The following is a 14,003-nucleotide window of genomic DNA, read 5'->3' on the forward strand; positions in this document are numbered from 1 at the left end:
AAATAACCTTGGGATAGACTATTGCTTTGAAAAATAACTAAATTTAACATTCACACTATATAAACTGTCTAAATCATAACATTCACATCAAACTTAAACGAAACAATTGTGTATATCTAACACTTATGTGTGTTAAGTAATTAACTTTCTCTAATTTAGCAGAGTAGATCAAGAACAGAACTGACTAGTGTTTTTCAAGGGTTATATTTGAAGATATAAGTAATTCTTCCAGTTTGGAAGAAGATTTTTAAAACTGAGTCAAATTTGTTTATTATCAATTACTGTGAACTGGAAAACAGGAAGTATTTGAAACAGTTAATAAATTTCAGCTAAAAATCAGATAAAATATATTTATTCCAAACTTTTTGCCGCATTAGCTTTATCCAGGATTAATTACCTTACACCATAACAGCCTAAACTGTAAATGATAAAGATCAACAGACAACATTTTTAAACAACATAGGAGAAGGTTAATAACCTCTTTGCAACAATAACCAAGGTTAGTAGCTTCAACAACTGATGGATAATAGTTATAAACAAAATAAAATACATATTTGTTATTATTTATTCATTATTGTATTTATCAACAAGATCTTAATAGAAAGAGAGCTTCATCACTCCACTTTTATTTAACTTTGATAAAAATACAACACATTCATTACCATGAAACTTCTATAACAACACTGTAACTGTTACTGAAGAAAAGATAAAAGACATCCAATTATCCCCTAATAATAAGTAATTAAATGTAAACCAACTGACTATACTGATAAATGCAAGATATTAAACAAAATAGATTTCCATAGATATTTGATTTTAAGACTCACTATGGATAAGATAAATTCACGTGTAAGAACAGTTTTGTCTAGTTTTAAGGTAGTATTAATCAGGGAACCCACTAGCACTGGAAAACCAGGATATATTTATAAAGATTTCTCTTGTCAGATAATTTAAAACAAATCTAAATGTCAAGAAATTTTGCAATAAATTGCCTAGAATACTTGTTTTACAAACAAACTGTTATGAAAATAACATGTTTGATATTAGTTATTCTGTATGCCACACAATGTCATTATTGTACATGCCAGATGCTATAATAGCCTTATATAGTCCAATAACAATTATATTTCCTTAAAATATTAAAGGAAGATTTATATTCAATATTTCAATGTTATTCATGTGCTGTTTTAAATGTACCCAAGGCTAAAAGAGATTAGTACTCCAGTTAATGTGCATATAGCCTTCGAAATACATGACTTATGTCACAAGTTGTCGTCATCATCTTTGTAACAGCAACCCATGAACATCACCCTGTAGATTTTAAAAAATTACATGACAAGTAGTGTTATGTTGTAAAGTTAATATAATGTTTTGGATAAATCAGTGATTTTATGGAAAACTATCTATAGGATCATACATGTCACTGTACACGTGGTTGCACTAAGTAATGTGTTGTATATACATCCTGTACTATGTATCTGTAGGATCAGACATAACACTGTACACATGGATGCAGTTAGTGATATGCTGTCTATACATCTTGTCTTCCCCATCTATAGGATCATACATGTCACTGTACATGTGGTTGCACTAAGTTATGTGTTGTATATACATCCCGTACTATGTATCTGTTGGATCAGACATAACACTGTACACGTGGATGCAGTTAGTGATATGTTGTCTATACATCTTGTCTTCCCTATCTATAGGATCATACATGTCACTGTACACATGGCTGCACTAAGTAATGTGTTGTATATACATCCCGTACTATGTATCTGTAGGATCAGACATAACACTGTACACATGGATGCAGTTAGTGATATGTTGTATATACATCTTGTCTTCCCTATCTATAGGATCATACATGTCACTGTACATGTGGTTGCACTAAGTAAGGTGTTGTATATACATCCTGTATTCTCTATCTGTAGCATCAGACATGCCGTTGTACTAAGTAATGTTTTGTCTATACATACTGTATTCGCTATCTATAGTATCAGATATGTCACTGTAAATGTGGTTGTACTAAGTAATGTGTTGTATATACATCTTGTATTCTCTATCTGTAGCATCAAACATGCCATTGTACACGTGGATGCAGTAAGTAATGTATTGTATATACATTCTGTAGAGTTACAATGAAATATATGTTTTATAATACATTTTCACCTGTTCTTAAATTGTATACATGAATGGATAATTTCTAATTGATTTAACTCTATATGTGATGCAACCCAGTTGGAAAGTCTTGACACAGGTGGGTGTATACATTCATTTCTTCAGTGTAAAACAGAAAGACACTACCGATAGACATTAAGAACAGACGCAAAAGAGCAACACAGGAACTGGCTAATAGACCTCCCACAGGGGCCTACTAGAATATGCTACAAATTGTGCCACAAATCTTTTTCATTTTAAAACATTCCAGTCTGCAGTAATCCAGGAAACAGGAGTACCATCTTAGGTATAAGGAAGAGGGGCAAGTTCCTTAAATGGCAGTAGTTGCTAATGATTCTCATATCACAAGATATGCATTGAAGAAATGGCAACATAAAACAGAAATTTCCTGGGCTCTAAATTGCAGTATGCCACACCACTCCTACAGTTCAGGTGCTGATGTTCGAGACATATTCAACGTCATGTTTCCAGATAGCAGCATTGCTCAATGAATGAAGTGTAGGTCTACCATGTTGTATTAAGTCACTTGTTTTGAATTTGCACCATACTATAGAGCAAAATTGCTGGAAGGAGCAAATGTACTTCATGGCGAGATGCTTAAAAGGTAACAAAGTTGTGTCTAGATACTTGGACATTGAACCTTGATGAAAAATTTAAAAAAGGTATAGATCATCTTAATCTCAAGCAAATTGCTCAGATTTCAGCCAATGTATAAAATGTGAAGTGGAAAATTTATGAAAATAAAAGTGAAGAGAGAGAAAAGATCCAGACTATACTTACCTGCTTGAGGTTGGGTCATGCAGCCTACATATCAGGGGTGGCATTAAAGGAGGTCTATAGCCATCCCAACCAGAACGTCCAACATACCGGTGACCTACACATCTTGACAACAAAGTAACAGATACAAGATACACCATCTGAAGAAAAGCAAAGAAATTCTTGAAACTGAATGAGCAAGCAAGAGGAAGACATTTCCAGAACAGCTAGCCATGGTCAAGAAAAGAAAGCTGACCCTCCAAACCACTGCACAGAAACTAATTACTACTGCTGAACAAAAGGTTAAGGAAGCTAAGAGGCAGTCTGAAAGAGTCATCAACTATCTCTAGATAAAGATCACAAGAAGTTCAGCAGAAGAATATTCCAAAGCAAAAAAAAGGAAATTAAGTGCATAGATGAGGTACTCAAGCAACACATATACATGTGTCAACTAGAGTAACATGGTTTGGTAGTGAAATATGGATGGCAGTAAAGAAATGTTTATTCTTGGGTTGCTCCCAAAAAAGTATTAGAACTGAAAGTGATGTTTCCATCTAAAAGTTGCAAGAGCAATACATATACACGATAAGAAGTTTCATTTAGAACACGTTCAACAGAAAGTCAGCTACAGGAATGATTCAGCAAGAAATAATGTAAGAATGTTGTAAGTTTCAAGACTATGTTAAATTGTCTCACATTATACAGATAGCCACTGGCATTCTGTGATATGCATTATTTAGTTATTGAATTACCAGAATAATGAGTAACTGTAATGAAGTATATTTTGTACGATATATGAACACTTTTAATTTACAAGTTACATGCAGTTACTTCTTGAAACTCATGATGTTCTCCAAAGCATGTTGTGAACTTTGTCTTGTTTTGTTAGTGGTTCCCCTATTGTTGTTTCACTATTTTTATCAGACTTTTTTTTTGCTGCATAATAATAATAGGAACTCTGTTAATTAACAATTTTCTAAATACTGTAATCAAATATTTTGGAGAAATTATTAACTTTCTATCTGTTATAACATCTATATGCTGAAGATGTAAATTGTTAGACAGAATAACACACTGTAACAGATTTCCATAAGCATTGATCTTAAACTTGTAACATTTAATGAGTGATATTCTGATACATATTAAATCTGACAGATTTTATTTAGTTTCTCATGTTACTAGAAAAGTTTGTGGTGGTCCAAACTGTAATATTTATAAATCTTTGAATGATATATATCACAACATCAGTAAACTACTAAATAGTATCGTTTTCCTAAAACCATTAAAAAAGAAAAGAGAGAGAGTCCAGATAATGTTCAAGCCCAAATAACACAAGGAAACTTGATGGATGCATATAACATTTTAACAAGAACAAAATATTCACTAATTAAAAGTACTTTGACAAACAATACTTTAAAAAACTTTCACAACTGGTGTTTCTTATCATTTGAAACATTACTAAGATTTATAAATGAATATCACAAATATTCAAAATTACAATTTTGTGTGTCAAAGTTATAACTTCACTTGTAACAGGTCTGTAGCAGTTTACTTTTTCTAACTAAAAAATTACATGACTGATTACATCTTCACTGCAAAGAACATTAACCTTAGAATAAAATGATTTTTTAAGAACTATGTCATTTATCTAACAAATATATTTTCTATCAAGATAATTAATTCCACTTCCCATACAAGTAATTTTGTGATATTATAGTAAATTTGCTTTCTAGAAGATTGGAGCCACAACTCAAAGTAATTAGGATTATATGTCAATTGTTTTGGGATGATGCAGCCAAGATGGTGCAGGTACTCCTGAACGACGTCTCACAACCTTCCCTTTATCATTACTGAAAGGTGTTCCTAAAACAGATGACCGAAAGAAGTGTCTGAAAAAAAAGAAAGAAAAAAAAAATGTTGATGTAAATAAGTTCAGTATCCTGCTGATTCTCCTGAAGTCACATTATCAAAGTACTATTTAAGAAAGAATGAAAAAATGTATGAGTTGTTATATACTTACCAAGTTACAAAAGCAATATCAAGTTTACCAAAAGAATTAAATTAGCCCTTTTATGTCCAAGATATCAAACACACATTTTAGAACAATTGGTACATTTTTCTATTTTTTATTTTAACTATTCACAGAATGCTTACAGAGAGTCAGTGAATGTTAATTATTATACGATATTTCAAAACATTTTAAGAGAAATATGCTTATGGTACAAAACAGCATTAAATGAGTGTTCATAATGTGCCTGTATTGGTAATCTTAGGGTTCAATATACCACTTCCTAGAACTGTTTTTTTTTACCACCAATAGTTGGAACACTTATACCAAAGTATTAATCAAAATAAATAATTTCATAAAAAAATGTTTCATATCAAATAATACAACAATTTACAAATATAAATAATAATAACCAGGTTGAAGTAATTTTAACTAATTAGTACTGTGGTACTTTGACCGAGAAGATGTCCACTGCAAATTTGAGCAGTGTTCTGTCAGCCCGCCATAGTGTTTGTTTGTTTTAAGTTATGCACAAAGCTACACAATGGGCTATCTGTGTTCTGCCCACCACGGGTATCGAAACCTGGTTTCTAGTGTTGTAAGTCCGCAGACATACCACTGTGCCAGTTTTACAATTTAAAGGAAAATACTCAATGGGTTGCTTGCTATAGACACATGCGACATCTTTCTTCAAAGTGGTATTTTTATTGACTTCATGTATACATATTGATAATATATATTATTTTCAGAGTAAACAATAAAGCCACCACATCAATTGACTGTGATCTTGTGACCTTAAAACACTACCCTTCAATATATTATATTATAACATGAAATAACATGTAAGGGTGGAAGTAATTGAGGTTATTACTATAGAAGTAACAAACATTTCTCTAAATCTAAATATAATATGTTGCTTTGAAACACCTACAACATGTATGTAAGTCATGGTGATCAAATGGAACTGAATTTTGTACAGGATTATTTTTTTATGAAAGACATTTCACTTTATCACTGTTTTAGATAAAAACCTAAAATAATACTTATGAATTTTTAAGAAAGACAAACGAAGACTGCATATAAGAATTCAGGAATTTGAAAGACACTGATAAGAACATTCTGCATTAAACTACACATAAAAGTGTTAAGTGTGTGTGGTATTCATAACATCAGACACTATATATATGTAAGTTGTATGTTCATATACTACATATACTGACTCCTACTACACCTGCATGTTGAGACTGTAGCCTCTGACTAGATCTCTACTTAAGATACTCTCTTTTCACACAAGGATACAGACCTGGCTCCTTCATTTAGATGGGATTATTCTAGAATAAGTCAGGTGTAGTTACGTATACCAGTGTTATTGTGAAGAAAAGTTTGTATTTTTTCCAGTGTTGTAGGTCTCAAGATCATCCTTTAGAAGGTCTCAGTCTCAACCCTCTGGGTCTCGATGTTTTACAGGTTTCGAAAACTATACCGGTTAAATTTAAAAGTTTTAGCACTATTAGACCAGTCACCTATCCAGATTATTAAGCACTAAATATCGATTAAACAGCAGTTCATACGAGGTATGATGTAGCATCAAAGATGTTTTACTAGTAAAACCCTCTTGGTACTACACCTTTACAATGATGTTTATAGAGCTTCCCTTATTTTTGTTTACGTCACCAACCACCATATTGTCTGTATGCCACTCTGCTGTTATACCATGCAATGCTAAAACGTAACTGCTACTATACATTGCATTATGCATGTTAGAACTTCATCTGGTGTATGAATTTACATCAAATGTTAGCAATTATCTCTGATATTCAACATGTCTAGTACATCTGCTGTGATCCTGTTTAGCTTCAGAGATTATAAAGAATTTATTGACACCAGTACTGGTTTTAGTTTTATTTGCTGACCTTTTTAATTTTTCTCCTTCATTCAAAATTTGTTCATAGAAAGAGATGTTAAAACAAAGATTGTGGGGTTAACATATAAAAGATTTGTGGTTAAGATGTTAATAAAGATTGTTTGATGCACGTGATTTTTATTCTTCTTGCTTTATTTTTCTTTTGTAACTTATTACAAGGTCTCAAACTTGAACATTAAGGTCTTGCCTACAACACTGATTTTTTCTATGTTAATATGTTGTTTTGTGTATAAGTGCATTGTTAGATATACATGAATGTTTCAGTTTAACGCCAAGCATTATGGTTTAGATAGTTTATATAGTGAGGTATCATACTTAGTTGATTTTAGAAGCAATATTTTATGGTAAGTTTATTTACAAATCATACATTGTGTAAATCAATTGTTTACAATAGTGAGATTATTGCATCATGTTGCTAAAACTTTGAATTTCTCATTGGTTTAATTGAATATTATTGCATTAGAATACCTAGTATTGCATGGAATGTTCTAGACTTCTGTCAGGGTATAAATATTTGTCAAAAAATCATTAAGAGTTCTAGTTCTAGACTGTGATTGTCAGTTTAGTGATAAAGAGTGTGAAGTGGAAATTTTTAAAGTGAAATTATCACAGACTGTATTGTAATAACAGAGTAGAGAAGAATAATTTGTCTTGTCAATTGTGTTCTGAAGTAACTGAACCAGTCTGAGTGGACTTTGACAAAAAATAGAATTATTTAAAGCTCTAGATATAACTGTAGTAACCAACAGTGTAATGAGCATTTATATATACATTTGATTTGTTTTTAGTATATTGTTTTAAAACTATTTATCGCCAACCAGTCATAGATACCTAATGTACAGAATTTGGCCTCATAAAACCTGATATGTACATTTTAGCCAGTATGGAAGAAAGTTTATTGAGCAGTTTTTGCTTTGGAGCTGTGGTATTTTAATATAGATGTATATCTATCATCTTGTAATATTACAGTATTTATTCAGAAGATATTATTTGGTCTGCTTTGTGAGAAAGCCATTCAGTTGATTTTGTTCTAAGCTACCTTTGTTCCTTTGTTGTTCTTCAAGTACATAATACCTGTTCCACCTGGGAAAATATGACATGTTGTATAAGGATGTTGAAAAAATGTCAATATTTGTTTTGGTGAATTCCAGAGGTTATGACCACACCTATGTTGTAATGGGAATGACCAGTCAAGTGGGGAGTGCAGGTTGCTCTGGTAAATGCAAAGTTTCTTACTTGCTAAGAAATGATATATTTGGTCAATCTGTCTGGAATATAATTTTATAATAGCCTGGAATATCTATTGAGTTGGTCTACTCAGGATGAGAGAGATAGAGAGTTAACTACTGAAGGTATCCAGTCAGAGCAACAGCCTGTAATGTTTTAAGCAAGTACACAAAAGTTTTAGTGGCAAAAATACGTACCAGTAGAAGCACGACAAGTATAGTTCTACTTCTATACATTCAGCTTCATTCTTTCTTAATGACAACAATTTCTTATTATCTACTAATCTGTAAAAAGTTCTTATCAGTGAACATGTCAAACCAGACTGGCAGAACAATTTCATTATATTTATGTAGCAGCATAATTGCATGCATTTTTTTTTATTTTCCTAGAAATTATATGTTGCTTCAATGAAAGATAATAGACTTACTTATTTATGTCTGTTAAGGCTCTAACTCTAGGTACATCACTCAAGTTAGTAGTCATTGGAAAAGTTGAGAATTACAACTTTAAATTATCCTCAAGGTTTGCTGCTAATTTTACAATTCTTTGTCATCAATTTTTAATACCACAAGACTTACTTTGGTGTGCTTGGAGTTGAAGTCAATGTTGGGGTTGACAAGGAAATGTCAAAAGATTTTCTGGATGGAGTATGCTGACCACTGCTTACAAAACTATTAGATCGTTGAGTTACACTTGTACCTCTTTGAGGATTGTCACCTAATAAAGAATGAAGATTACAAATCAGAATTAATTAAAATCATTATTGCTTTGTGTTTTGGGAAGCAAGTCAACACATACTTTCAAGCATCTCTGAACAATTATACTGTAATCTACTTTTTAAAGAATCTAACATGTGTGTATGTGAATATATATATGTATATAAATAAGTTTTTATTTCTAAATGAAGTTGTGTGTGTCAAGGTTATAAAAATCAATTCATATTTAGTTATGGTAACCACATTTTTAGAACAACAAGTTCTTTGTTTCTAAGTCTCATAAAAAAAATTATATAGTTTTTGTCTTTTCTTAACAAATTTATTTAACAGGTATTGAAGTAAGGCGTTTATAGAGACTGTAGATGAAGCACGATAATTATGATCATTTGTTTGCCACGAGTCACTGCTCAAGAGGTTTCACATTGAATACCAGAAGATAATTTACCTATGGCAGCAAAGATAATGTGTTTTTTAACACAATTTAGATTTGAAACCCAATGTGCATTTAATTTATAGAGGAATGTGGTAAAAACTGTGGTTCATTTATATGTCATTAATCACAATTGCCAGGCCTTTTAAATTTTATTATTTTGCTAGCTTTGGTATTTTACATCACAAAGTAGGTGAAACTATTTAAATGTAATAACATTATTAAGAGAACCCACTACACATAGCATTAAGTTCTAAAGGTTAAGAGTAACTGAACTACAAGTTAGCTTGAAAAATATTAGAAATTTAAGAGAGATAAACACAAAATAAAACAATTCATTAGATTTATAAATATTTCTTTTTTTTATATCTCTTTCCTTCGCCTATTGAAATATGTTATTTGGAAGGGAATGTCTGGTGAATCAGGCATCACTGCAGTACAATTCTGGACTAATTATAGTGGACACTAAGACACAGACATTAGATCCTTTCCAATATATACATAGTAGCAACATATTTAGGTTTGTAATATCATAAATACTGTGAATTACCATATTGTTTTTGTAAATTAGAGTTTATCAGTTATATGTCTTTATATCTTCATTTAACAATTAGTTACCAAACCTAACCAGAAACTTCTAGTTGCATAACAGGTTGTTCTTGAAACTCCCAAATAAAGGCTGATTAAAATGTTATACCTATTGAGAAATACCAGCATTATAATGTCACAAAAACAAACAAGCATGGTTCCATATACATTAACAATGATATTAAGTGAATGACAATTTTGACAGTAACGATAGCAAAAGTGTATCATCAAAACATTTACAAAGTAAAAATAATTGGAACAAAACATCTATTCAGTTGTATATGTTCAAGCCAATCTTAGTGAATGATGGAGAAGTAGAGGTTAAAACTGAAGAGATTATCATCACCAACAGCTTACAGACCTAATGTTTGTTCTTTTGTACTCTGGATTTCTTGAGCTGAATGAATTAACATGCACCAAAAAATACACAAGGATAAAGACAGGCATCATGTGAATGAAATTATATACTAAGTTGAATTAAGATAATTGGTATAAATGGAATACAAAGTAATTATTTAATAAGCTTATTTTGCAAGTGGACACCAAACAAACCTGAAGGTATACAAATTGTTGATATAAAAAAACTTTCCTGGTATATAGAAAATAGAAACACTCATCAGTACTGTTTTTCCTAATGAAAGTGTTGTCAAAAACTTTACTGTTGCTATTAATACCTGTATTGCTAGGCCTAACAGCTGTTCTGCACATATGCTTTTAGGATGAATATATGGAATTATTTGGTCTTTTACACTGACATAGTGAAGTTTTAGTATCATCTTTTGAAATAAAGATAGTATATGAAGCTACTACATCCAAATAGTCCTTCATATTTTTGAGTTATTTTCACAAATTATCCACAAATTCCTAAGATAATTATTTAAGAAAGTCATGAAATTTAATCACTGGATCTGGTGTACATTTAGACCCATAAAAAACACACGCCATGACTCTGAAATAGTATGTTTAAAATGATTGCATTAAACCAAACGTAAAAAATTATGCCAAATACAGTACCCTTTAAAGTGTGAACAGTTTATTAAACACAAAGCCATATAATGGGCTATCGTTGCTCTGCACAATTTTAGCTTTACAAGTTTTTTATTTTATTTCAAGTTTGTTCAGCTCTGGTGATTAGGGCTGAAGTGATTGGAAGAGTTAGCCTCATGATTTGGTTGTCTTGAGTTTGATTCCCATTCCCACCAAACTTGCTCATCCTGTCTTTGTTATAGCAAAGCTACTAAAACTATCAACCACTGTCACAACGTTTGAACTGCTGACTAGAGGGAAGGCAACAGTTTGGCAACACCTGCCATCAACTTTTCTTTCTTTGAGGTACACCGTACTAAACAGTTAGCAAATATCAGTAATCACCCAGCTCTAAACAAAGTGTATATTGTGTAAGGATGCCAATACTATGTCAGAAAGTCAATTTACTAGAAAATATTACAGGTCTATTCTTCAGAAGCACCTTGTTGTAATTTCTTCAGTGCAACAGGATTCATATTTGACTCTTTAAAAGCAGAGACCAGATTGACTACTGACAGAAAATTAGCAGTAGACAAATCATTGTCACCGAGTTAACTACCACATACCAAGGGCAGACTAAGAAAGTAAAAATTTGAATTATAGCTGTAAATAGTGCCAAGTTCAGGAACAATCTATGCAATAAAATATCACGTTTTTCAGTTAATAAACAATAGTGATTAATATATCTACAAAAAAGGGTTATAAACACAACTGGCTTTATTTATATAATGGCATGTAAAAATTACTGCTCAAATAAGTGTACTTATAAGATTTTGTAAATGCATTCCTAAATAGTGGTACAACTTATATATGATGCAAGTAGCAGAGCTGTACAGTGTTGGATCTGATGATTACACCTCAACATTTTGTTTGGTGTAGTTTTAGGCACTACATTGTCTAGTACACAACAACAGATTTATACAATCTAAAACTTTATTATTATTAGTTCTTCCTAAGTTGTATGGCATGGCATTGATGTAGTCAATTGTTGCATAGAGTAACTAGGATACAGTTGTAAAATATGTGATACTGATTTGCAAACGTTCAATCTCTGATGTATTCATTTCATCACTATCTTTCCATTAGCTACAATGGAAAGCTGAAAGTGTTTTGCTTTTGCCAAAACAAAAACTGATCACTAATCTTAACTGTGGTGTAAAGGCTTCTGTGTTTGTTACTTCTTGTACACAATTCAAGAAATATATTACACAGATAAAACATAAATCAATAATTAACAAAAACAATCTTTCCTAAATTAGCAATAGCCTAAAATCAGTGATAACACTGGTCTCAGTCTGCAAGGACTAGGGTGTGATTGATGTTCAAGTACCAAATTAATTAGTAAAACAAAACTTTCAGTAGATCAAATAAAGATCTGCAATGGCAATATTTCCTATGTATTACGAGTATAACAGCAAAACATTAAAGATATTTAAAAATTTAAGTTTTTAAACATTCCTGGCATGTTTAGGAAAGCTCACCTGATTTCACTTAACACATATTTTAGTAGATACAGAACATAAACGGATCTGAGGTTGTTTTTTGCATAAAAAATAATAATTTAAAAATAAGTTGACTTGAAACTAACTCACTGAACATAAAAGACACATAAAATTATTGACAGAAACTTTTTTTTTATTCTCTTAGCCCTGTTTACTCATAGTTTCTATGTAAACTAAAACAACTTTTACAAATATTTATTTTGATCACCTTATATGTAAATTTTCTACTGAAGTTACTAACTTTGCCTTTTCATTATTTCAGTGAAAAACTGACTTTGTGTCACGTTATACCTGTGTGGTTGGAGCCTCTAATATCTCTGTTCCTACTGGGCTTTATCATCAAAGTTAGTGGTGCTGTAGCTTTTAAAGGGGTACATTTTTTTGTTTCCAATGTCTTGTTTGCACCAGTTTTGGCAGGATTCTGAATTATCTTATTTTCTCGGGACACTACCATTGGCTTTGTTGCAGGTAATTTTAAGATGTTTGAGTCCCCTCTTATTTTAGTGTTGGACACTTGACCCATAGGCAGGTTTTTGATTGATGTAGTGGCTTTTGGCAGCCCTGACCTGCGAGGGAGAGATGAAGAGCTGGAAACAGATGATGTTGAAGACCCACACTTGTTGGATTTTGATAAAGAATTAGGAGGCTTCAAACCCGATGTTACGATAGTTCCACACTAAGAGTCAGAATATAAATAAAACCTTTATGTTTCAAGCATTAATAAGAAACAACTTCAGATGCATAGCTTACATTAAGGATTGTCTTCTTAAGATAATATTTATAACTACTAAATACCAGCAAACTAAATTTTTAGGAAGAAAACAAATAAGATTTCTTTTTTTGAAGAAAATGAAAAGACTTAGGTAATTTAAAGAAGTGGGACATTTTTGTGGCAGTCATTTCTTACATCTGACAAATGCATTAAAGCAAATTACGATAAACATTTAAATTATTGGAATTAATATATCTACTAACATTTCTTTCCAACTAGGTTCAAAACTCTTGTTCTTTTAAAAAATGATTACTTGGTTTTTGTCTGTCCTAAAAATGTGCACACACCTTACTATCTAAATAACATAACATAATATTTTGGGACAACATGGGAGCTATTGGTCCATCTTGGCTGTTAAATCCTCTAAACTAAATTAAATAAAAATCTAAAAGCTGACCCTTATCAGTCATATACTTATCAGGCTTTTTCTAAAAACCCACTTAAATTTACTGACTCTACAACATCTAATGGCAACCCATTCCAAATGCCAACCACCCTGTTAGAAAAATGAAACTGTCTTAGCTGAAGGTGACTCCTAACTTGCCAAAATTTACATTTGTATATCCTAGTCCTTCTATTCTCACTGTTAGACATGAATAAAGATAATGCATCAACACTATCAATTCCCTTTACAATCTTAAACACCTCAATCAGATTCCCCCCTAAATCTTCTTTTCACAAGTGAAAACAATTTGAGAGATTTCAGCCTCTCCTCGTTTGACAACCCCTCCATTCCAGGCATCGTTCTAGTATCCGTTCTCTGAACCTTTTCCAACAAAGCAATGTCTAAGGTAAGGAGCCCAAGACTGAACACAGTATTTCAAATGTAGTCTAACTGGTGACCTGTACAATGAAATTATAACCTCTTTAGAC

At 31.7% G+C, this 14,003-nt stretch overlaps 1 protein-coding gene across 2 annotated transcripts in view; it reads right to left on the bottom strand.

Annotated features, from left to right (window-relative positions):
- Positions 1 to 347: 347 nt before the first annotated feature.
- The window catches only part of LOC106458818, a 42,934-nt gene continuing 29,278 nt past the window's right edge, over positions 348 to 14,003 (bottom strand). For both annotated transcript variants that reach the window (XM_022385165.1, XM_022385164.1), the window contains exons 9-11: positions 12,650 to 13,034; positions 8,675 to 8,813; positions 348 to 4,826 (exon numbers count right to left, since the gene is read on the bottom strand). In XM_022385165.1, coding sequence (XP_022240873.1) covers positions 4,703 to 4,826; positions 8,675 to 8,813; positions 12,650 to 13,034 — 648 coding nt within the window. In that variant the 3' untranslated portion in view covers positions 348 to 4,702. The remainder of the gene's footprint in view (positions 4,827 to 8,674; positions 8,814 to 12,649; positions 13,035 to 14,003) is intronic.

Source organism: Limulus polyphemus, unplaced genomic scaffold (assembly GCF_000517525.1).
Source record: "Limulus polyphemus unplaced genomic scaffold, Limulus_polyphemus-2.1.2 Scaffold519, whole genome shotgun sequence".
Taxonomy (NCBI): domain Eukaryota; kingdom Metazoa; phylum Arthropoda; class Merostomata; order Xiphosura; family Limulidae; genus Limulus; species Limulus polyphemus.